At 47.0% G+C, this 21,983-nt stretch overlaps 1 protein-coding gene across 1 annotated transcript in view; it reads left to right on the top strand.

The window, feature by feature from the left end:
• The window catches only part of Lipc (lipase C, hepatic type), a 126,333-nt gene that overhangs the window by 84,913 nt on the left and 19,437 nt on the right, over positions 1–21,983 (top strand). The window contains exons 2-3 of the mRNA XM_027411221.2: positions 18,553–18,743; positions 21,017–21,190. Coding sequence (XP_027267022.1) covers positions 18,553–18,743; positions 21,017–21,190 — 365 coding nt within the window. The remainder of the gene's footprint in view (positions 1–18,552; positions 18,744–21,016; positions 21,191–21,983) is intronic.

The following is a 21,983-nucleotide window of genomic DNA, read 5'->3' as shown; positions in this document are numbered from 1 at the left end:
AATGTATCCACACATCTGAGCAAGCAGCAGTGAAGAAGTTGGTTCTGTGCACAGAGAAACAAAATCAGAAGAGGAACTCGTATTCTTGCTAAGAGTCCAGGTCTGGGAAACTCAGGGTGAGGGAGAAAGAATTGTCCTGCTCAGGACCTGATCTAAAAAGTCCTCTCTTCACAGCCCACCTCTGAAATCAGCCTGCTGTTCCCACTCTGCCTACAAAAGCTCAGCCCACAGCTATTCTGAGCCACTTTGAAGGGGTCGCTGCTGGAAGGCAGCATGGGGCGTGCCAGTATGGCAAGATTCAGGTTCTATACACACAACACCTCCCACGTGTTGGGTAAAGCAGCCAGGCACAAAAGAGGACCTACTGTGGGAACCTATTGACATAAAGTTGAAGAACGGGAGAAATGCATTCCAGTGATAGAAGGCAGTGGTGGGTATATCTGGTGATGGTATTGCTAGAGCCCACTGAGGGGGTCTTCTGGTCATGGACACCTCTGTTGTGATCTGAGGGTGACTATCCTGCTTGTAAACAGGTAAAAACATACAGTGCTATACATTTAAGGTGCTCATGATTTCCTGTAAACTTCTTACAAATAAGCTCTATCTCCTTGGAAATGAGAGTTGACTCTGGAACCAAGTGGGTGTGAGTTCTAGTCCTGCAGGTGATTCTGGCAAAGTCAGAGCATTTTTATGAGAGGCTAATGACCAGGGCAGGCCAGACAGGAAGTGCACAGGTAGTACAAATAGCTTGCTTGTTAAAGGAGCCGTCCTGAGAGACACAGGAACGATGGAGAAGAGCTTGGCAGCCTTCTCTGTTGCCTCCTTGAGCTCACCTGCCACTACACTGAGTTCTGAGTCTTTGTAAGGTACATAGGGTCTCAACAGAGGCTCCTCCATCACCCCAGCCACTGAGACAGGCATGTCAATCATTAATCTCTCTCTCCTCTAGTTTCTCCTGCTTTGGGAGCTGCGCTTAGGCGCTGCCTCTGTTTGCCGAGCTCTTTATCGGCAGATGGAATATTTACAAAGTACAGTGGAGTTGATTACATACTTCATTTTACTGGAGAATGGGGGATTGTACTGTCTCCTCCAGAGTTATTCTTGGCACAGCAGCCCTTGCTCCCAGCATGCATTTCTTTTACATCTAAAAGCCTCATTCGAGAACTTCAATGACACAGAGCAAATAAGAGCAGGTTTTCTCTGTACCTTTCCCCAACACTGCCTTTGGATGGACTGGTTATGTTGTCTTCGCCACCACTTGTCCCTTGCTCTCTTCTATTCTTCTCTTTGGAAACTGGCTGGTTCTGAAACAAACAAGCAGATGCAAGAGTGTGTATTCTAGATCCAGTATCCAGGAACAGGGTTGATGTTTCACTTGTGTTTCACCTTTCCACATCTCAGTTTGGGGCAGGCTTTGGGCTTTGTTTGTTTCATTTATTTTTTTCTCAAGATGGAGCCTGTGTGTACCACACAGTACATATGTGGAGTTAGAGTACAGTTTGCAAGAGTTGGTTTTCTCCTTCCACCATGTAGGACCTGGGGAATCAAACTCAGATTCAGGCTTGATAGCAAGTACCTTTACCCTCTGAGCTATCTTACTCCACCCTATTTATTTATTTATTTATTTATTTATTTGTGATTTTGAACCTGTATCAGCCACGGAGGGCTTTCTACAAGCAGACTCTCCATCAGAAAATGCTAGAATCCAAAGACAATGATACTTGGGTTGAAGCAATGGAAGTAGGCAGTTTGGGAACCTGCCCTCACACCCCCTCACCCCTTCCTCATTCCCACAGCGGGCCCTAAACCACCTCCATAGGCTCCCAGGTGTGGGCACTAAGTCCAATGATTGTAAACCACTGCATTTGACCACTTAACCAATTATTTCCCAGCCACCCAAAGCACTGCTTCCAAGTATGCTGTTCCCATCTATTCCACAGATTTTAATCAAAAGACCAGCTATAGCTAACATATATTTGCAAGACATGCGGAAAGGAAATAACACAAAAAGTCAAGAGCTATCACATCAAGGCGAAGAGGACAAAGCAGCAGTGGGAAGTGGGGTGCTGGGGTTCAGGGCAGCAGACTATGTAGCTCTTGTCATCCTGGAAGGACACATTAACACCAAAGATTTCACGAGGCTCCGTGAGACAAGGGCACAGAGGAAGCTGCTCACAGACAGAACTTCCCCCAAGAGTCCAGAAATACCCAGTCAAACAAAAGGAATGCAGAGACTGGGGCAGTTGACACCAAAGACATTGTGTCTGAGAGCCGCTGCCTGTCATTGGTCCCCAGGAAAGATTACTCTTAAAGCAGCTTCCTAAAGTTTCTCTCTGGCCATCAGGAAGCCCCCATTAAAGTCACTTAACACAATCCAAAGTCACATGGCCACAAAGCTCCTCACTCCATATAACCCATATTGCTATCTCCAGAAATAGTTCAGAATCAGAAACGACTTCATAAAGACAATTTTTAAAAATATAAATGAAAAGCTTAAAACAAAACCAGGTGTGATAATGGACACTGTTAGCCCCAGCACTTGGGAAGCAGAGGTGGGCTGGTCTCTGTGAGTTTGAGACCATCCTGGTCTACATAGCAAGCTCCAGGACAGCCAAGACTCCACAGAGAGAGATTCTGTCTCAAAAATTAATTAATTCTGTGATTAATTAATTTAATACCTTAAAACAAAGGAAGAATCAAAGAAGGAAGGAAGGGGGAAGAAAAATGGGGTGGTGTCTGGAGGGCTTTAAGAAGTAAACAAAACAAAACAAGGGCTACCCATGATTTCAGAGAATGTCCAGAACTTTCTTCTTACTTGCGGTGCCTTCTCCCCAGCCTATTAGAAGGTACACAGGGAACAAGATGGCTGTGGTAATGCACCTAACTCCAGGAAAGGGGTTGGGTATTTGAAGGCAGGTAGGTCGCTGCCTCTGGACTTTGCATCCTCCTGGTATTGTCTCATTGCGACAAGTCTTTCCCTAAAAGGGCAGAAAAATGGAATTATCATGTTAACTTAGTGCAGCTAGTTAGCCCACCAATCTTCAGGCCTTATGCTGGGTGCCAGGACCGGTGAATTCATAACACATATACAGCTCAGAGCCTGGTTGTGAGGCCCACACCTTACAAAGGGCCAAGTCTTCTTTGGAGGTCTGCATAAGGCATCCGAGGGGAAGAGGGACTCCTCCACCATCAGTTGCCAAAACGAGCTGCCTGTGGCTCCTCAAGGTTGAGGGCTGAGGTACAAGAAGGTGAGAGAGAGCTTCTGCGCTAGGCAAAAGGCCTCTGGACAGGAAGCTCAGACAGTGGGACAAGCTGGTGTTGGGGGACGGAGGGTGTGGGAACAGAGCACACTGTCCCTGCCACAGTGAGTTGTGGTTGACTGGTCTGGGAGGGGAAGGAAGAGGAAGGACGAGTGGGGAGATGGCTGAGTGGGGGAACCTGGGTGCCTGAAGAAGGTTCTGAGAGCAGAAAGCAGAAGTCAGCGAATTCTGCTTGGGGGGTGGGGGTGGGGTTGGCATGGCAAAATCAGCCCTTCCCCCTGCAGCATGTTATCTAGGAAACCCAGGCATAGGAGACAATCACTGGGATCATTATAGTGATGAAGAGGACTGGAACTTTCTCCCGTACTCTCTTTCTCTCCCTGTGGTGGGTGAGAAGGGTGTGAGACAATGACTAGAAGTTACCAGACTTTCTGCAGTAGGCTCCTAGCATGCTTCTCACTCCATTCATCTCTGACACCCACACTGGTAATTCCTTTAAGACTGGCTGCACTGGCCTCACTGGGTCCTGTAGTGCCACACCCCTAGAACTTCTATGGTCCATATGCAGGGTCCTTGACACTCCTCACTCCCAGTGACCTACCTGAGCCCACATGGCCTACCCTATTTGTCTTCTCTAAATAGCCTGGGCTGAGCCATCTCCCTGCAGAGGCAAAGAATCAGGAATGCTCCAGGCAGAATGAGGCTGAGCTGGAGCTGAGTTCCAGGTTGGGTTCCCCTGAAGACACATTACCTTCAGGGAAGAGACCAAGCTGTGGTAATATGTTCCCTAGTGTGTCTTCAAGTCCAGATATATAGGAGCTTTGTATCTTAGTGTGGGCCAAGGCCCCAGGCTCTCCCCAGCCTTGCACTGGCTTCTCTGGCTGCCCCACGATGTGCCCTAGAGGACAGCACTCTACGGGCCCAAGCCTTCTGACTTCAGCCTCAGGCTCCTGCTCACCTGCTTCTATTCTGATACACCTGCACCTTACTGCTTGCCTGATCTCTCTGTAGCCCACCTCTTTCTGTGAAGACCTCAGGCATTCCTGCAGGGGGTGGGGGGTGTCTCCACCTTCACTGATCCCATGGTTCCTTTTCCCTCCCAGAGTCCCCATCATTGCTGATCATATCTGGGGTATATGGTTAGCAGCTGCCTGTATTAAAGACTCTTGTGTCCTACCTGAGATCTATTTCTTCCAAACATCCTGGCTTATCTCTGATGCCAGTGTGAACTACACAAGTTCCTAGAGATGCTGTTGCTACTTTGAAACATTCATCACATTTGACACCTCTAAGAAATGCTTGCTGCCAGGACTCTATGAGTACCAGCCCAGATGGACTGACTGCTAGCCAAGTGTCTGTATCTCAACGGTCTCAGAACAAAGTAGGCAAGGTCCTGGGCAGAGAGAAGGTGTTTTCAGCAGGCCTGTCTTCCTGCATCCCTTCCAAAGTTAAACCAACAGTGCAGGCAACTCAGAGCCCCAGGCCAGCCCTTGACATGGTGTACTCTGCTCCTTAGCTCTAAGCACTTGTCCATTTTCCAGGACCAGTTCTGCCCAGGGAGTATGTTACCCACGTGGGAAGTTCCTTTGGGGGCCATTTTTACCCTCTTGGCTCACCCTGCTGTCTCATGCCTGTCTCAGAGAGGGTGGTCTCTTAGACAACCATTCATCAACCATGATGTATGTTATATCATGGTTTCTGGGTGCCTGGATATCAGACACAATATCCAGGCATCTATATGGATGGGAATTTAAGAAGACTCTTGGATCTCACAGGCAGGCAGAGAGAGGTCAGTTCCCAGAGTCTTTTGGGGCAAAGGAAGGCGCTTCATGAGCAACTGAGCAGTATTCAGCCATTATGGAAAACTGAAGCAAGAAGCAACAAATCAGCAGCTTTTACTTAAGTTACTGAACATTAAATTTTAAAATGACTATTCCAGAAGGTATGGTAGTTCATGCCTGTAATCTCAGCACTTGGGAAGATGAAGCAGGAGAATGACCAGGTTGATGCCAGCCACAGATACAACCAGACTGTTACAAACAAATAAAAGAAGAGGTAACTATCCCCACAGTTTATGAGTTTAACGAATACAAAACAGAACAGATTTGCAGTCTTATCTTCCCTCTCCCAGCCCCACAAGTCCCTCACTCAGTTCCGGATTTCTGTATCTTTTCAGTGTCTCTTCACACAGATAAAAGCAAATCTGAATGTATTTACTGTTCCCCCTCCCATAAAAGACATTACAGGCTGGCCAGCATTGGGAACTCACGTTTATCACATAGCATACATTCTAGACATCTTTCCAGACTGCTACCAAGGGATTTGTCTCTGATTAGTGACCTGGACTCTACATGGACACTATAAACATTTTCAGTATTTTATAAATATAGATGATACAATAGAGAATGATTTCATATTCGTTTTATTTCATAAATGTACAGACAGACCCACAGGGTAAGTTCCCAGCAAGTGAATACTGAATAAATACATTTAGGGATCTCTAAGATGACTCAGCTGGTAAAAGTGCTTGCTGCCAAGCCTGAGGACCTGAGTTCAATCCCCAGGACACACACGATGAAAAGAAAGAAATTGTCTTCTGCCCTGTACAGGAGTGCTAGAACATTCTTCAACATCCAAATAAACAAATGATTTTTTTTTCAAAATCAGTGTGTTTAAGAGCTGGAGATACAGCTCAATAGTAGAGCACTTGTGTGGCATGCATAAGACCTTGGGTTCGACCCAAAGCTCTGGAAAAGGAAGTGGAGAACAAATGCTTTGGTAGCTTTGTGACTTGACACCCCTCTCCTTGGGAGTTGCACAGTTTTTCACTCTGCCAGCCTGTCTGGAAGGTATGTGGCCATGTATAAATGCTTACCCCTCTGACTGTGAGATTGTATCAGCATACCTTCAATTTGTGTTTTTCTTCTGTGGATTGAGGTTTGGATTTTCCCATGTGTTAAAGACTATCTGCATTCCTTTTTCTGTGAAATATCTCTGTCCTATGGACCAAGCACCTGCTACACCAGCAACTGCAGGTGGTGCTTTACACATCTCTCTCCTTCACTTAGAGTGCTACACAGTGCCCTGCAGTGCTATGCAGTGCTATGCAGTGTCCTGCAGTGCTACAATGCAGTGCTGTATCATGCTATAGAGTACTACCTGTAAACTTGCCACAGCATGCATGTGGAAATCAGAGAACAACTTCCCACTCCCGCACTTCTGGAGAGGGTGAGACAGGATTTCTATGTGTATCTCTGGCTGTCCTGGATCTCAATCTGAGGCCAGGCTGCCCTTGAACTCACAGAAATCCCCCTGCCTCTGCCACCTCAGTGTTAGGATTAAAGGTATGCACCACCACCACTTCTGCCAGAGGACAACTTTCAAAAGTCAAGAGTTCTCAACTTCTACCCTGTGAGTTCTCAGACTAAACTCGGGTTGGCAGGTGTGGCAATAAGTGCCCTTACCCACTGAGCCATCTCATTAGTCCAGGTTCCTGTTCTTAAGCGCAAAAGACCTGCCATTCTATGATAATGCAGGATTCCAGGCTTCCCAAGAACTCCCAAGTCAGCTGCCCTGGGCAGGATGCCAAGGAGTCCGAATGCTAAGCCCATGGAGGCAAATTGGATAAAGACTACAAAGACTAGAAGGGCAGTGTTCTCTCAGTGGGGGTAGCAGGGCAGCAAGCTGGCTGGGTGTGTATCACTTCCCTGTTAGGAAGGAGACTGAAAGTCTGGTCTGGCTGCTGGATTTCCTCCTTTGGACAGGGCACCCTGAGGCCAATCGTAAAGGGGCTCAGCTCAGTAGACTTCAAACTGACTGCAGACTCCATCACCCATCACCCAAAGAACCATCCAAATGGGAACTAAAAAGCAGGAATCCCCCCTCCAAACAGGGGCCTGCTTTTCCTGGCACAGAAGAACCCCGCCAAGCCAGTCATCTGAGGCACAAGGCTACCTAAGGAACACAGAATTCACAAAACTGACAGAAAGGTGCTAAAAAGGATGCCGAAGACCCAGGTGAATAAAAGCAGACAACTATCTGGGAGGAACAGTGGGCTACAACGGAGAAGAGATCTGACATGAGCTCTGAAAGAAATGGACAAGCAGATATATTTAATGCCAAACTCCAGCTGAGTGCAGTGGCTCATGCCTGTGATCCCAGCACTCAGGAGACTGAATGGAGGATGGGGTTGGGAGGGGGGTGGACATATAAGCGTAGGTCTGTTGGTGGAGTGCTTTCTTAGCAATAGGTTCAATCCCCAGTGCTACATTACATTCCTGTAATCCCAGCACGAGGGAGGTGGAGGCAGGAGGATGGGGAGTTTCAGATCATCCTTAACTACATAGGGAGTTTGAGCCCAGCCTGGGTTACATGTGACTGTTTTTAAAAAGAAAAAAAAAAAAAAACAAGAATGCAATGGAATTGGACCCTCTGTGTCTAAAAGCATACCATAGTTGGTAATCTCAGTCCAGGCTTTTCTACAGGAAAGCCCTAGGGAGGTCAGGGATGGATCTGGCCCAGTTCCAGCCAGGCCCCCACTCCAAAGAGCACATCCCTCATGCTTTAGCACACACTTTCCTTAATTGGGTGACTTCTGCTTTAAAGTGTAATCTTGGGGGAATTTAGCCAAGTTAATACCTAATGCTGTTCTGATGGTACAAGCAGTCATCTTTGGAACGGAAGGCAGCTGCAACTCTGGGGGTGAGGGTGCACCTGCACACCACAGCCAGCTGCAGCTCTAAGAGGGCACACCTGCAGACCAGAGAAGCAGTCCCTGGGTACCAATGCCCCGGCTCCCACTTCCCTTTTTGCTTTGTTAACTCTGACCTCGAAGAAACCTTCCCCCTGGATTTTTCACATCCTGAAAACCTGCAGTGGCCTTAGCATTCACATATCTAGAACCAAAATGGCCCTGGGAGCTTCTCCAAGCTTTTTAGTTATCAGGGATTGAAATCGGGACCCAGCTGGTTTTCGGGGTTAGAACCCTGCTCTGGCTGAGTCAAGAAGCTTAGCATGCCTCACTATGTCACCTAGGAGACTCAGGGTGATCCAGCAGTTCACAAAGTGGGTGATTCAAAGCCTGTATTGTCCAAGTGAGAAGTGAAAGAACTTGCTCAAGGTCAAAGGCCTCTTGGAGACACATGCAGGAGGAATCTTCCTACGCAAGGAAGGCATAGGAACATTGATCTCCTGTGGGTCTATAGGAAGAGAAAGTTCTAGAATGCCCAAGTCAGGCTGTCTATAAAAGGAGATGTACAGGACTCAAAAAGGAACCCGCTCAGGTTGAGGATATGTCTTGGTTGAGTGCTTGCCAAGTCTGCATAAGGCCTTGGGTTTTACCCCCAGCATTGCATAAACTCAGTGTGGGGACACAACTGCAGTCCCTGAACAGGGGAACCGGAAGCAGAAGGATGAGAAGTTCAAGACCTTTCTTGGGTATATAGTGAGTTTGAGCTCAGCCCAGGCTATGCACTACCTTAGTGGGGTTGGGTGCGGGGGAGGTGTTCATGAGATGGCTCAGTGAGTAAAGTGGCTGCCAAACAACCCTGATGGCCCCAGTTCAATCCCTGGAATCCACTTAGAGGTGGAAGGGGAAAAGTGATCCCACAAAGTTGTTCATCACAGACACAGACACACACAGACACACACAGACACACACACAGACACACACATACACACACACAGACACACACACACACCACACACACACAGACACACTTTAAAGGTAGGTAATTAAAGGGCTCATCATTTGCATTGTTGGAAAAAATGCCTTCTCCTGGGACTGGTCCTCTATGAGGTCACTACACCTGCCATGCAGGGGTCATATTTCCTACCACTGGAGCACAGTTACCAACACTGATATGGACTTCATGTTCAGAGTGCTTCCTGCAGGCCTGGCCAAGCAGGTATATGGGTCTGCCCCAGGGGTGACTTTACTTCCAGAACTCTGAAGGAGCTACCTTCAGGTCCCAATGGAGCACACACAGAAACTTGATCTCTTGTTTTTTAACCTGCTTCTGAGCTCCACATCCGGCTATTAAACCTCCCTAAGGATCAGTGTAAGACAGAGACCATGACAGCCTGTACGTCCGTAGTGTGTGGTTGAAATGGCTGGTTGTGCCGCAGAGCAACAGGTTGGAGGAGATCTGGGCTGACAACATAGCTCAGTGGGCAAAAGTACTTACTGTGTAAGCCTGACAACCCGACTTCAATGCCAGGAACTCACAGTGGAGAGACCAGACCCCACCCACTTCCCCTGAAAGTTGTCCTCTGACCCCCACATACACACCATGGCACGCACACACAGGCTCCCCACACACAGATAATGAATAATAAAAATAAAATTTCATAAAGAACTAGATCTAAGTCAGACTGGCCAAGCTTGAGGTCCAGCACATCTACTTCCTGTGTGATCTTTGCCCATACTCTTAACCTCTCTGAGTTTGGATAGCTCCTTTTTCATAGGGATGTCATGAGGCTTGGATATCAAGTGAAGAGGACATGACAGTCCCACAAACATACTTTTATGAATACTGACTTAAAATATTTTTATTATTTTATATTGAGCCCTGTATCCTCCATCTTACTCATCCCATACCACTTTTATTTACTGTACGTGTGTGTGTGTGTGTGTGTGTGTGTGTGTGTGTGTGTGTGTGTGTATGCTTGTATGTATACATATATGGGGGTGCATGTACACTGGTGTGCGATGCTGTGGGGGTCAGAGGTCATATATCTTCCTATATTATTCTACACCTTATTTTCTGAGACAGGGTGTGCTTGTAAGTTTTTATGGTCAGTCACGATTGACACAACTGAACTCACCTAGGAAGAGGGAACCTCAACAGAAAAAAAATTGCCTCCATTCAATTGACCTGAGGCTTGTCCGTGAAAAAATCATCTTGACTGATGATTGACATGAGAGGACCCAGCCTACAATGGGGCTGCAGCATCCCTAGGCAGGTAGGACGGGGATGTACAAGAAAGCTAGCTGAGCAAGTCAGAGAGCCAATGAGGGAAGCATCAAGAAGCATTCCTCCCTGAGTTCCTGCCCTGGCTACCCTTGACGATGGACTATGGCCTAGAAATGTAAGATGAGATGAACCCATTTCTCCCCAAGCCGCTCTTGACCATGGTGTTTATTACAACAGAAAACAAACTAGAACACAAGGTCTCTCACTAAACCTGGAACCCACAGAGTCAGCTAGACTAGCTGGCCAGCAAGCCACAGGTATCCTCCCATGTCTGCCTCTCGAGCAGTGGGATCATAGGCCTGTGCTGCCATGCCTAGCTTTTTATTCATGTGCTAGAGATGCAACATCAGGTCCTCATGTCTGCATGGCAAGTACTTCAATAGCTGAGGATGTCTTCAGCCCACATCATCACCTTTAATAAGATCTCTTGGTTTCTGCATGGGTTCTGTCTTAATTAGGCTTTCTGTTGCTGTGATGAAACACCATGACCAAAAAGCAAGCTGGGGAGGAAAGAGTTGATTTGGCTTACACTTCCACAGCACTCTTCATCATTGAAGGAGATCAGGACAGGAACTCAAACAGAGTAGGAACCTGGAGGCAGGAGCTGATGCAAAGGCCATGGAGGGAGAATGCTTACCGGCTTGCTCCCCCTGGCTTGCTCAGCCTGCTTTCTTATAGAACCCAGGACCACCAGGCCAGGGATGGCTCTACCCACAGTGGTCTGGGCCTTCTCCCATCAACCACTAATTGAAATTCCCTACAGCTGGATCTTAGGGAAGCATTTTCTCAATTGAGTTTCCCTCCTTTCTGATAACTCTAGTTTGCATGTCAAATTGACATAATACTAGCCTGCATGGGTTCCTTAATCTGGAGTACAGCTGACACCCAGGGAGGGTTTTAGCTATAAGATGCTTTACCATCATCTCAAAAAAAGGGCAATGTCAGTTAATCAAGTACTCTCACACCAGCCAACCATTCTGGTGGGAGTAATTCTCTAAGAAATGTTCTCTGTGAAGTTGAGTTTATAAAAGTGAACAGTCAGGAACATATTGCTTATCCTGGGACAGGGAAGAGGATGCATGCATTAGCAAACACTCCTTGAGTGGAATATTACTCAGCCTTTAAAAGTGAACATGAATACCATAAAAACATGGAGGAATGTTTATTGTGTTCTGTGAAATGGGAAAAGAAAAAGGTCATCTGCACAGTTGTGTAAAAATGTGGATTTACTTCTGTGTGCAGAATAGGAACACAGAAAAACAAGTCTATCCATTAGGGGGATATGCTTGTAAGGTATTTTTAAAATTCTATTTTCTATGGTTAACTCTGTTTTATGCAACAGATACAATTTTAAATGAGAAAAAGAACAGCAAAACCAAACCAAAACAAAACACCTAAGCACTAAGCTTGCTTCCAAAACTCTTTAGCCAGAAGGCAGATTTCTGCTGTTGGAAAGTGGGGAGCACACGAAAGTGTACATGGAGGGAAGAATGAATGAGGAAGTGAGCCAATGAAAAAATAAACAGGAACCGCCCACCACACGGGGCCACTTCAGGCACAGAGGAAAATCCAGCCCATCCACCACTCAGTAGATGTCCATGTGTGACAAACCCTTGACCAAAGGTCAACTACCCCCATAACCACGGAGAAGGAGGCTGCACTTGGGGCAGAAGCTTGGTGTCCTCGTGGGTAACCAGCTGTGCGAGCTACAGCAGGTGGATCTGACCCTGTACCCTCACATAAAACAACCATTTGTTGAGATACTACACTTAGAATTCATCTCCTCATGCCCACTATTCCTTCCCTCTGAGGGGTTTTCAGGGTTGGAAGCAGAATCCATCTGAATCCATATTTCTCTAACTTTTGAGCAAGCCTAAACTCATAAAAACAATGGTCTAGGGCCTGCCAGATGGTTTAAGTGGTAAAGATGCTTGTTGGACCCGAACTCCAACCATCAAACCCACAGAGCAGAAGGAGAGAACCGATTCCCATAGGTTGTCCTCTGACCATCTACACCTACACATTAAGTAAATTGTAAAAAGAAATTGCATTCAAATCTGAGTTTTAGACTCAGCCAATTTCTAAAGTGTGAATACTCACCTGTGGCCAGTTTCAAAGTACCATGGCAGGGCTGGAGATATGGCTCAGTGGTTAAGAGAACTTGCTTCTCTTGCAGAGGACCTGGGTCCAATTCCCAGCACCCGCATGGTGTTTTACAATCGCCTATAACCCCAGTTTCAGGCTAACCAACACCTTTGTCTGACATCCTCAGACACTGCACTCATGTGGCGCACATACTATACATGCAACTAATACACACATATGCAACAAATAAAGCTTAAAAATATAAAAAAAAATAGAAACCAAAGTACTGAGGTTGCAATGTAGAATACGGAGAGTGGAAAAGAGTGGCTGAGTAGGGTGACCCAGCACCCACCCAACACACAGACTCCCACCGGATTCTGTCTAGAAGTTCCCAGAGATCTTGCCTGGGACTAGGACTCCAGGAAGCTGACTTGTGGCTAACTCTTAATAGTCAAAGCCATTTTTATGTCTCCTGTTAGCTGCTTGGCAAGTGGGGTGGTTAGAGAGGCTATCCCCTCCTCAAAAGTAAGCGGGTCCCTTGTCAGTCTATATAAATGTCCCTGATTAAATCCAGTCTCTCTTTCGGTGACTTGTGATTCACCCCGCCCCCCACTGCCTAAAATAGGGTGGTGGAGACACACACCCAGGCTCACACACATGCACAGGCACTCTCACTCAAGTACACATACACACACACACAGGCACACACGTGTATATATACACACACACAGAGGCATACAACACACACACAGGCACACACATGTATATATACACACACACAGAGGCATACAACACACACACAGGCACACATAGAGGCAGACACATGTGCACTCACACACCAGTACACATATACACACACACACACGGGCACACACACACACAAGCCTGTAATCCTAGATATTGCAGAGGTGAAAGCTGGAGGACCAGGATTTCAGGTGTTTGAAGAGGAGACTTAACCCTTTCCCTCTGCGTAGTTTCAAGCAGGTACATCTCAGCAGATCTACGGATGCCACCCAACACAAGACTGTAAACTTACTTAAACCATTATGAGATTGTGTGTGTTGGAGGAGGGGGTCTGTGTCTTGTGGTTTTGTAACTCAACTGTAAGGTCTCCCACATGAACTTCAGGATGAAAATAGATAAATAGATAAAGATATATACTCTCTCTCTAAACCCAAGGGTTGAATACTGTGGTGTGGCCCAAGATTCTTTTTCATCCGGTGTGTCCCAGAGAAGCCAAGAGGTTGGACATCCGTGGAAAAAACAGTGTGTTCTCACTTCTGACTTACAACAATCCTAGTGGGGGTATTTCTGTTAGTCTGTTGTTACAGAGGAGACTGAGAGGTTAAGGCCACAAAGCCTTGGCAGCAGAGCTGGGACTCAAGCCAGGCAATCTGGCTACAGAGCACAGGTCCCTGACATTCTCCAGCACCGCGCCCCACAGTACATCAACAAGCCACATGCAGAGGAGGAGCTCTAATGGACCCCTACAGGGCCAGATAGGAAAAGAAGCCGGAAGTCTGAGAATAGGATTCCCAACTTATGTGCTTTTAAAAAATATTTATTTTTATTATTTTAATTATGTGTACAGGTGTATCTCTGTGTGGGCATATTGCACCTGAGTATAGTTGCCCAAGGAGGCCAGAGGCATCAGATCTCCTGAAGCTGGAGTTATAGGTAGTTGTGAGTCACCTGAAATGGATGCTAGGAACCCAATTCAGATCTTCTGTAAGAGCAATTTGCAATCTTAACCCCTGAACTATCTCTTCAGCCATCTCCCCCTTTTTTTGAGACAGGGTCCCATGTAGCCCTCAAACTCCCTGTGTAGCTGAGGATGACCTTGAACTTCTCATCCTCCTGCCTCTGGCCTCCAATGGCTGGAATTACAGTTTGTGCTGCCACATTGGGTTTATGCAGTGCTAGGAATGAACCAAGGACTTCATGCATGCAAGGCAGACACTCTACCAACTGAGCTATAATGCCTAGACCCATACAAGAAATTCCAAAGTCAATATAGCTCAACTCTAAATCATTGACTTGATGCCAGCAGCCACAGAGTGGCAGCTACCATTATTTCATGGGAATGTTCCATCCCTGGCAGAGGATGTGGTTGGAGATTTTTCAGGGAAATTATGGTCTTCCAGAGGACTCCTACCAGATCTGGGAATATTTTCAACAATACATGTTTACAGAGCAAGAGTGTGGTGAGCATGCGCGAGGACACACACACACACACACACACACACACACACACACACACACACACACACACAAACACTTGAGCACAATTAAGTAATGAATTTGCAGAGATGTTTTGCAAACAGCTCTGCAGGGGCACATTAGCACCGGAGGCCTCCATCTCATGCACTTGCTTCATTAACTTCATCGAGTACCTGGAAAGCACCTAGCATGTGCTCAACCGAGCAGAAGCATCCTGCATAGGCATTGCAGGCAAAGGAAGTAAGGCCAAGCAGAGACTTCAACTGGCTTTCTCCTGGGCCAGATGGCCTAGCTCAGTTGCCCAAAGTCACCCACCTGATGATGTCTTTGCCCAAGATAAGAGGAAGTAATTTGTTCTTGTATGAATTTCTAAGGATCTTCAAACCAGGAGCTGGCTTGAGAATACAGAAATCACTGCAAGGAATAATATCTAAAATCCTTTTGACTAAAGGAGATGGAGACTAAAGGCATCCTCGGGAACTTGCTGCTACACAGAAGACAACCCTGGGTCTCCTAAGCCCCCAACAAATCCTTTTTCAGGATAGAGGAGCAGATTCTTCTGAAGTAGTTGACCATTTATTTCAGTAGACATTGCCTCTCAAAATCACAGTACCATCTGGCTTCGTATCACCAGAGTCTTTGTCTCTTAAGAAGACGTGAGAAGCTGAAGAAAAGGTTCAGCAATTAAGAGCATTTGTTGCTCTTGCAGAAGGCCTGCATTTGGTTCCTAGCACCTGCAACAGGTTATTCACAACTACCTGTAAATCAAGCTCCATGGAATCCAATGCCCTTTGCCCTTTTCTGACACCACACACACACACACACACACACACACACACACACACACACACACACACGAATGCCCCACACAAGAAAAAAGTGCTGAAAACATGGGCTGTGAATGTAGCTCAGCAGCAGAGTGCTTGCGGACATGTGTGAGGCCCCAGGTTTGATCCCTAGTCCTGGGAAAACAATGTGAGTGTGTATAAAGTTATACAGAGATATAAATGGGCTAATCTCTGGGAACCAACAAGTCTGCTCTTAGGAATATCTACTAGAGATCACATAGATTTTGGCAAAGATTTAAACATAAAGTTGCCATCAATACAGGAAAAAAAAACCTGGCAACAAACTAAATATAAATGAAACAGATAAACCATATCATCTTTCAAAAACATGTTTGTGAAGAACCATGGCAAGTGAAGACACATATAAAACCATTCGTATCTGATCCCAGAGAAAGGCCACATAGATACCTAGAGAGACTGGAGAAATGGCTCTCAAAAAGGACTTGAATTCAGTTCCCCCAAATCCATGCTGGGTGGTTCACAACTGTTTATAACTCTAGCTCCAGGGAATCTGATGCCCCTGGGTTATATGGATGCCTCCCACATGTGCACATAGCCATAGACAGACTCACACACATACACATAAATAAAAATAAAACAAATCTTTTTTTAATCTGTTGGACAAATGTCTCTTGGGGGAAAAAAGACTGAAAGGAAATGCTCCAAATGTTCCTTGGAACATGATTTGAGGCCTCTCCCAGCAGTGTATGTTTTAGGGAGTTAGTATTAACAGTCTGTCTTGTGGCCTGTGAGATGGTTCAGTGTATGAAGGCCCTTACAAACAAGCCTGGTAACCCGGTCAATTCTCGGGACCCACATGGTGGAAGAAGAGAACCAACTCCCAAAAGTTGTCCTCTGAACTCCACACATGTACCAAGGTACACACATACATTCATATGCACACACACAAATAAATAAAATATAATACAAAATTACTTAACCTATCTCAGTTGGTTTATTTCCCTTATTATGTCTCTGTGACAGTCTCTTCAACTAAACTCTCTGTATCATGCCCTCCAATGGGTCCTGTGTCTAACTCCTAGAGATGTTCAAAGTAGCACTAGGCTCCTCTCTACAGCATCCCTCCAACTTGTACATCCTCCACAGAATAGCACTATTTTAGGCATCGGAGTCCCTTTTCTTCCATCATTTCCCTTGGACATGAGTCTGAAAAATCTCTAACCTAGACTCCACTGCAGCTTCATCTTCTCTGGGCACCTCCCCAGCCCTCCCCATGGCATCCTCACTGTAGCTCTAGGGCAGCCACATGCAAAGCCTGCTTTCCCACCTACCTCCAGCTTAGACCCAGCCAGGCCTGGAGCATCAGAGGTGAGCAGCATGTAGAGAGGAGAAGATGAAGGGATGATCAACATATCTCCCTCCTTGCATACAGGGGAGAGGAATCCAAAGGCAGAAGGGGAGGGCCATTTGCTTGGTTCTCCATTGGCTTCCTATCTGAAAACTTGTTTCCATCCTGCCCAGCTGGCAGGCCCTGGGCACCTGGAGTAAAACATGTTCTGTTCTCAGTTGTAAATCCAGAGTCAATATACACAAGAAGGAACTGGCCCTGGGAGGCCAGTAAGGGTACATTTTCACAGAAAGACAAGATTCATAGATGAGAAGTGCCAGATGCCCCGACTGGGTCTGAGCTCAGTTCCACAATCCACCCTTTCCTAGGTGCTGAGTCTGTGGTAAGCATTGTTCCTGGTACCTAACAAAGCGCCTGAATCTTCTAATGGCCCCAGGAGACGCCTACTATTTTCATCCTCATTTTCTTTTCTTTTTCATGTATACGTAATGGTGTGTGTGTGTGTGTGTGTGTGTGTGTGTGTGTGTGTGTGTGTGTAGGAGGGACATTTGTGTGTTAGTGAGCATGAGCACAGCCCACAGCATATGTGTGGAGGTCAGAGGACAATCTGTGTAATGGTTAATTTTAATTGTCAACTTGACACAACCTACAATAACCAGGGAAGAGGGTTTCAGTGAGGGATTCTCTAGATGGGTCAGAGAGGCCTGTGGCATTTCTGTGAGGGACTGTCTTGATTACCTTAATTGGTGTGAGAAGATCGAGCCTCAGAGTGGACAGTTTGGAGCCCTGGACTGGATTAGAGGATGCTAGTGAGTGCTAAGCATGGATGCATGCACCCCCTTCTTTTGGTTGTGTGACCAGTTGCTTCAAGTTTCTGCCTTGACTTCCCCAAACCACTAACTGTAACCTGGAATTGTAAACCAAATAACCCTTTCTGCCCTAAGTTCCTTTAGTCGAGACATTTCATCACAGCGGCAAAAATGAAGCCAGAACAAACTGGGATTCCGAGCTCACATTACAGGGCCTGGTTCAATGTGTGGGTGCTGAGGATTGAACTCAGGTCCTTAGGCTTCCAAAGCAAGCACATTACCAACTGAGCTGTCTGTCTCTCAGCCCCCATTACATAAAGTCCAAGGTCTTCAGCATCAATGTTCTATCCTGCCCAGCCTCTCTTGTGTCCTTTGGTCATGAGGTCTCATGCTTCTCATGCTGTTCCCTCAGCTGGAAGGCCCATTCCCCATTCCAAACACACACAGCCCCGGAAACCTTTTCAGGCCAGGCTTAGCATTCAAGGACAATCCATTACCCTTTTTGAGATTCTCCCCTATTCCTCCACGATAGGTCTCTTCAAAGTTTATGCTGTGGATTATGCCTACAGTGAGGAGAGGATGAGCTTGGAATGTTGGCATTTAGTGACATCCTCTCTCTCTCTCTCTCTCTCTCTCTCTCTCTCTCTCTCTCTCTTCTGGCTCTCTAGCCCTGGAGACAGACCTAGGTTCAAATGCTAACTCTACCTCTTCCCAGCAGTGCGACCTGGTGTGAGGCTCACTGTCTGCCAGCCTCAGTCCCTGTGGCCTTACCTAAATTCTTCAAGCCTGGGCATCAGGCAGATAGTGCTTTGTTGGCTACTTACCGGGTGGAAGGTCAAGTCACTCAGCTTGTGTGGGGTCTTCTCAAGTTCCCTACTTCCATCTGGCCATCCCACCATGAATATCCTTAAGCTCCTCAAAGATGGAGTTCATACTGGTTCCCAGTAACCAACAGCTGGAACTCAGAATCACGTGTGGGTAGTCCCAGGGCCAGTGTTGATGGAACACATGCTAGGCTTAACACGTAATCCAGACTTTGTATTCCAGAGCCATTTGGGAGAAGCTATGGAGCTACTGAAGCAAGAAAATCAGTCCAGGAGGCAGAGACCAGATTCCTGCTCTTCAAAAACGAAAGTGATCGCCTAGGCTGTGAGCTCCGACTCCAGCGCCCAGAAACACTACAAGAGTGTGGCTTCAACACCTCTCAGCCACTGGTCATGATCATCCACGGGTGGTCGGTAGGAAGTGCTGACACGCTGTATTCTCTGTGTGTTCCTGTTCGCTGTCTTTCTTCCTAGTGCATTGGATTTCAATAATGCCGATGATAACTTCACACACGGCATTGGCAAAGCACCTCCCAGTTACTCAGTTCCAGGAGTAAGCAGGGTAGTGAAAATGTTATTCATATGTGTGTGTCTCTGTGTGTGTGCATGAGTGTGCAGGTGCCCGCCAAGGTCAGAAGAGGCGCTGGATCCCCTGGAAGGTAATTGGGTGCTGCCAGGCACGGGTGCTGGGAGCAGAACTCAGGTCCTCCTCTGAGGTTCTGCAAAGGCAGAACCTTAACCTTGACCCATCTCCAGCACCACATCAAAAAGTTTTATGTGGGTTCTAAGGATTAAACTTGGGTTCTGGGTAAGGCAGGTGCTTTGCCAATGAAGCCACCCTCCTACAATAAATGAATTGGAATTCATTTTTTGTCATCTATTTGAAAATTATTCTTTGAAGGGCTGGCCTCAAACTCATTATGTAGTCAAGGATGATCTTGAGCTCCTGTTCCTCCTGGCTCCACCTCCAAGGGCTGGGACAATAGCTGTATGTCACTCTGTCTGGTTTATGCAATGCTAGGGATAGGGCCTAAGCTTCATAAACATTAGGTAATCATTCTGCTAAGTGTATCCCCAGATATGAAAAATATTCTTGAAACCCCCACCTCACCTGCTCTGGAGAATAAACTGGCTCACCCACCTACCCTGTCACCTTCTTTTGTCACCTCCTATCCTCTGTCCACTTACTAGCTGCCCCCTTTCTCATTCCTTTCTGAGTGAGCTCCCCCTTCCCTGAAGGCACAGTCTGGATCAGGGCCTCCTGCAGGTAATCCCTACCACAATTGGTCCCTGAGTTCCCAGGCCCCAGCACCCTCTGGCTTCTCTTTCTCCTGGGCTTTCTCATTCAGTTTCTCTGACCCACTAGGCTGTAGGTTCCTCCCTGGAAAGGTTCTGCCCTGTTCTCGTCCAGCATTGCAGGTCATTATCCACCACACTCTAGGTGCTCCAAAATGTTTGTTAACTGATAATGATCAAACGTGAAACAGTTTGGTTTTAAAAATGCAACACAAAGTTGCAGGTTGCTGTAACAAAATGTGCTCTTTGGTCTCAAAATCTTGTTGGGCCAGAGTATGCAACCTCTGCAGACTCTAACATCACCACCACCACCATTACCACCTAATGTTTACACTAGAAATACTAATGCTGATAGCAACAAGAGCTTTGAGGACTTTGGGTTTCTGCACCCTGGCTGGGCTCCCTGTATTGTTCTAAAAACTCTGTACTAAACACACACACACACACACACACACACACACACACACACACACACACACACACACACCCCTTTGGTCTTAACAGCCCTCCTGGAAGGAAGGCAACATTCCCATGCTGCTGAAATGGAGGCACAGGGGTTAAATAACATACATGTAAAGTAGCTCAGCTGGGCTATTTGGCTCTCAATAAACATTTCCTCAATAAACACAGCTCAGCTCCCCTGGAAAGAGGGTGGGCTAATGGGGGTGGGGTGGGGATGGGGCATGGGGATGGAGCGCTACCATTTCCCCTTCTGGGGTTTGACCTTAAACGCTCCAAATTTCTCCTCAGACACACCACACTGCCCCCTTCTTGCCTCCACAAGACTGCCTGGAATGCCCTAGGCCCAGCTGTGACCACTTTCTTGCCCTCTGCTTAGTCTCCAAGACACAAAACAAACAGCTCTGGGAACACAGTGGGCGTGCCCACACATTACCCCAAGCAGGGGACACACAGATCAGGGCTCCAGTTTCAGGGTCATCCCATTGAAGGGCAAAGAGGGCGTGACAGAACAGACCCTGTGGGACAGTGGAGCTGACCTTCTGAAGTCTACTCTTGGACCTCATTTTCACACAGGTTTCCATTGTTTTAGGGTTCAGAAAGTGCTACCGTGGGGAAAAATTCAGACAATGATTCTCAGGTGGGGAGAATGTGGCAAGGTCTGGGCACACTGTGCTTTCAAAATCTGGGGCTGGAGATGGGGTTGACACCACATGGGTGGAGCCAGAGATGGGCTGACAGCTAGGCAAGAGCTCTTCAAGCCCAAAGCTTTGGGCTGAGGAATCCCAGGCCACGGCCTTTTTGTTGGGGAGAAAGATCTAGCGATGTCCTTGAGACTGAGAAACAGGGCTGTGTACTCAGTGACCCCAGGAACAAGCACAGGGCTCCCTCTCCCCTCCCAACTAGGCTGACAGCCTGTGACCCACTCTCAGGTGGATGGCTTGCTAGAAAATTGGATCTGGAAGCTAGTGGGTGCACTGAAGTCCCGACCCGTGAACGTGGGGTTGGTGGATTGGATCTCCCTTGCATACCAACACTACTCTGTTGCTGTCCGCAACACCCGTGTTGTAGGCCAGGACGTGGCTGCTCTTCTCCTATGGCTGGAGGTAAGTTGATTCACCTGCTCCTCTGACAGTAAGGGAGGTAAGTGGCTCTCCAAGAGATCTCCCTGCTTCCCCAGGAGACTTCAGTGTGCAGCCTGCAGGTCTGAGACCTCCCTTGAGCCATCTTCTCCCCAACCACCACTCCTGTTTGGACACCCCTCAGTAACCCTGGAGTAGCAGTATCCCTCCCTTCCTAGGCTATCCCATGCATCCATGGTATGTTGGTTAGTGTATTGTCAACTTAACGCACACTAGGAAGAGTGAACTCAACTGAGAAAATGCCTGTGCCAGAGTGGCCAGTAGATGAGTCCATGGGGCATTTTATTCATCATTATCATTATTAATGATTGGAGTGGGAAGGCCTAACCCACTGTGGGCAGTGCCAATCCTGGCCAAGTGGTCCAGAGTTGTACAAGAAAGCACACTGAGCAGAGCATGGAGAGCAAGTCAGAAAGTAGAGTTCCTCCATGGTTTCTGATTTGGTTCCTGCATCCAGGTCCCTTCCCTGAGTTCCCCTCATGATGGCCTGTAATCTGTAAGCTAAATTAAACCCTTTCCTCCCCAAGTTGCTTTTAGTCAGTGTTTTATCACAGCAACAGAAAGCAGAGTAGGACAGATGGATAGCTATGAATTCAGTCCATTACAAAATCATAAGACATTATTAGAGACCAATGAGCTGGCTCCAAGGGTTAAGGCCCTTGCTGCAAAGCCTGAGGAACTGAGTTCAATCCCTAAGACCACACACACACATACCTAAAATGTCATAAAAATTTTAAAACATTGGGAAAACAAAGCT

This window comes from Cricetulus griseus, chromosome 4 (assembly GCF_003668045.3).
Source record: "Cricetulus griseus strain 17A/GY chromosome 4, alternate assembly CriGri-PICRH-1.0, whole genome shotgun sequence".
NCBI classification, from domain to species: domain Eukaryota; kingdom Metazoa; phylum Chordata; class Mammalia; order Rodentia; family Cricetidae; genus Cricetulus; species Cricetulus griseus.
The sequence above is the reverse complement of the archived record's forward strand: the minus strand, read 5'-3'. Positions and strand labels throughout refer to the sequence as shown.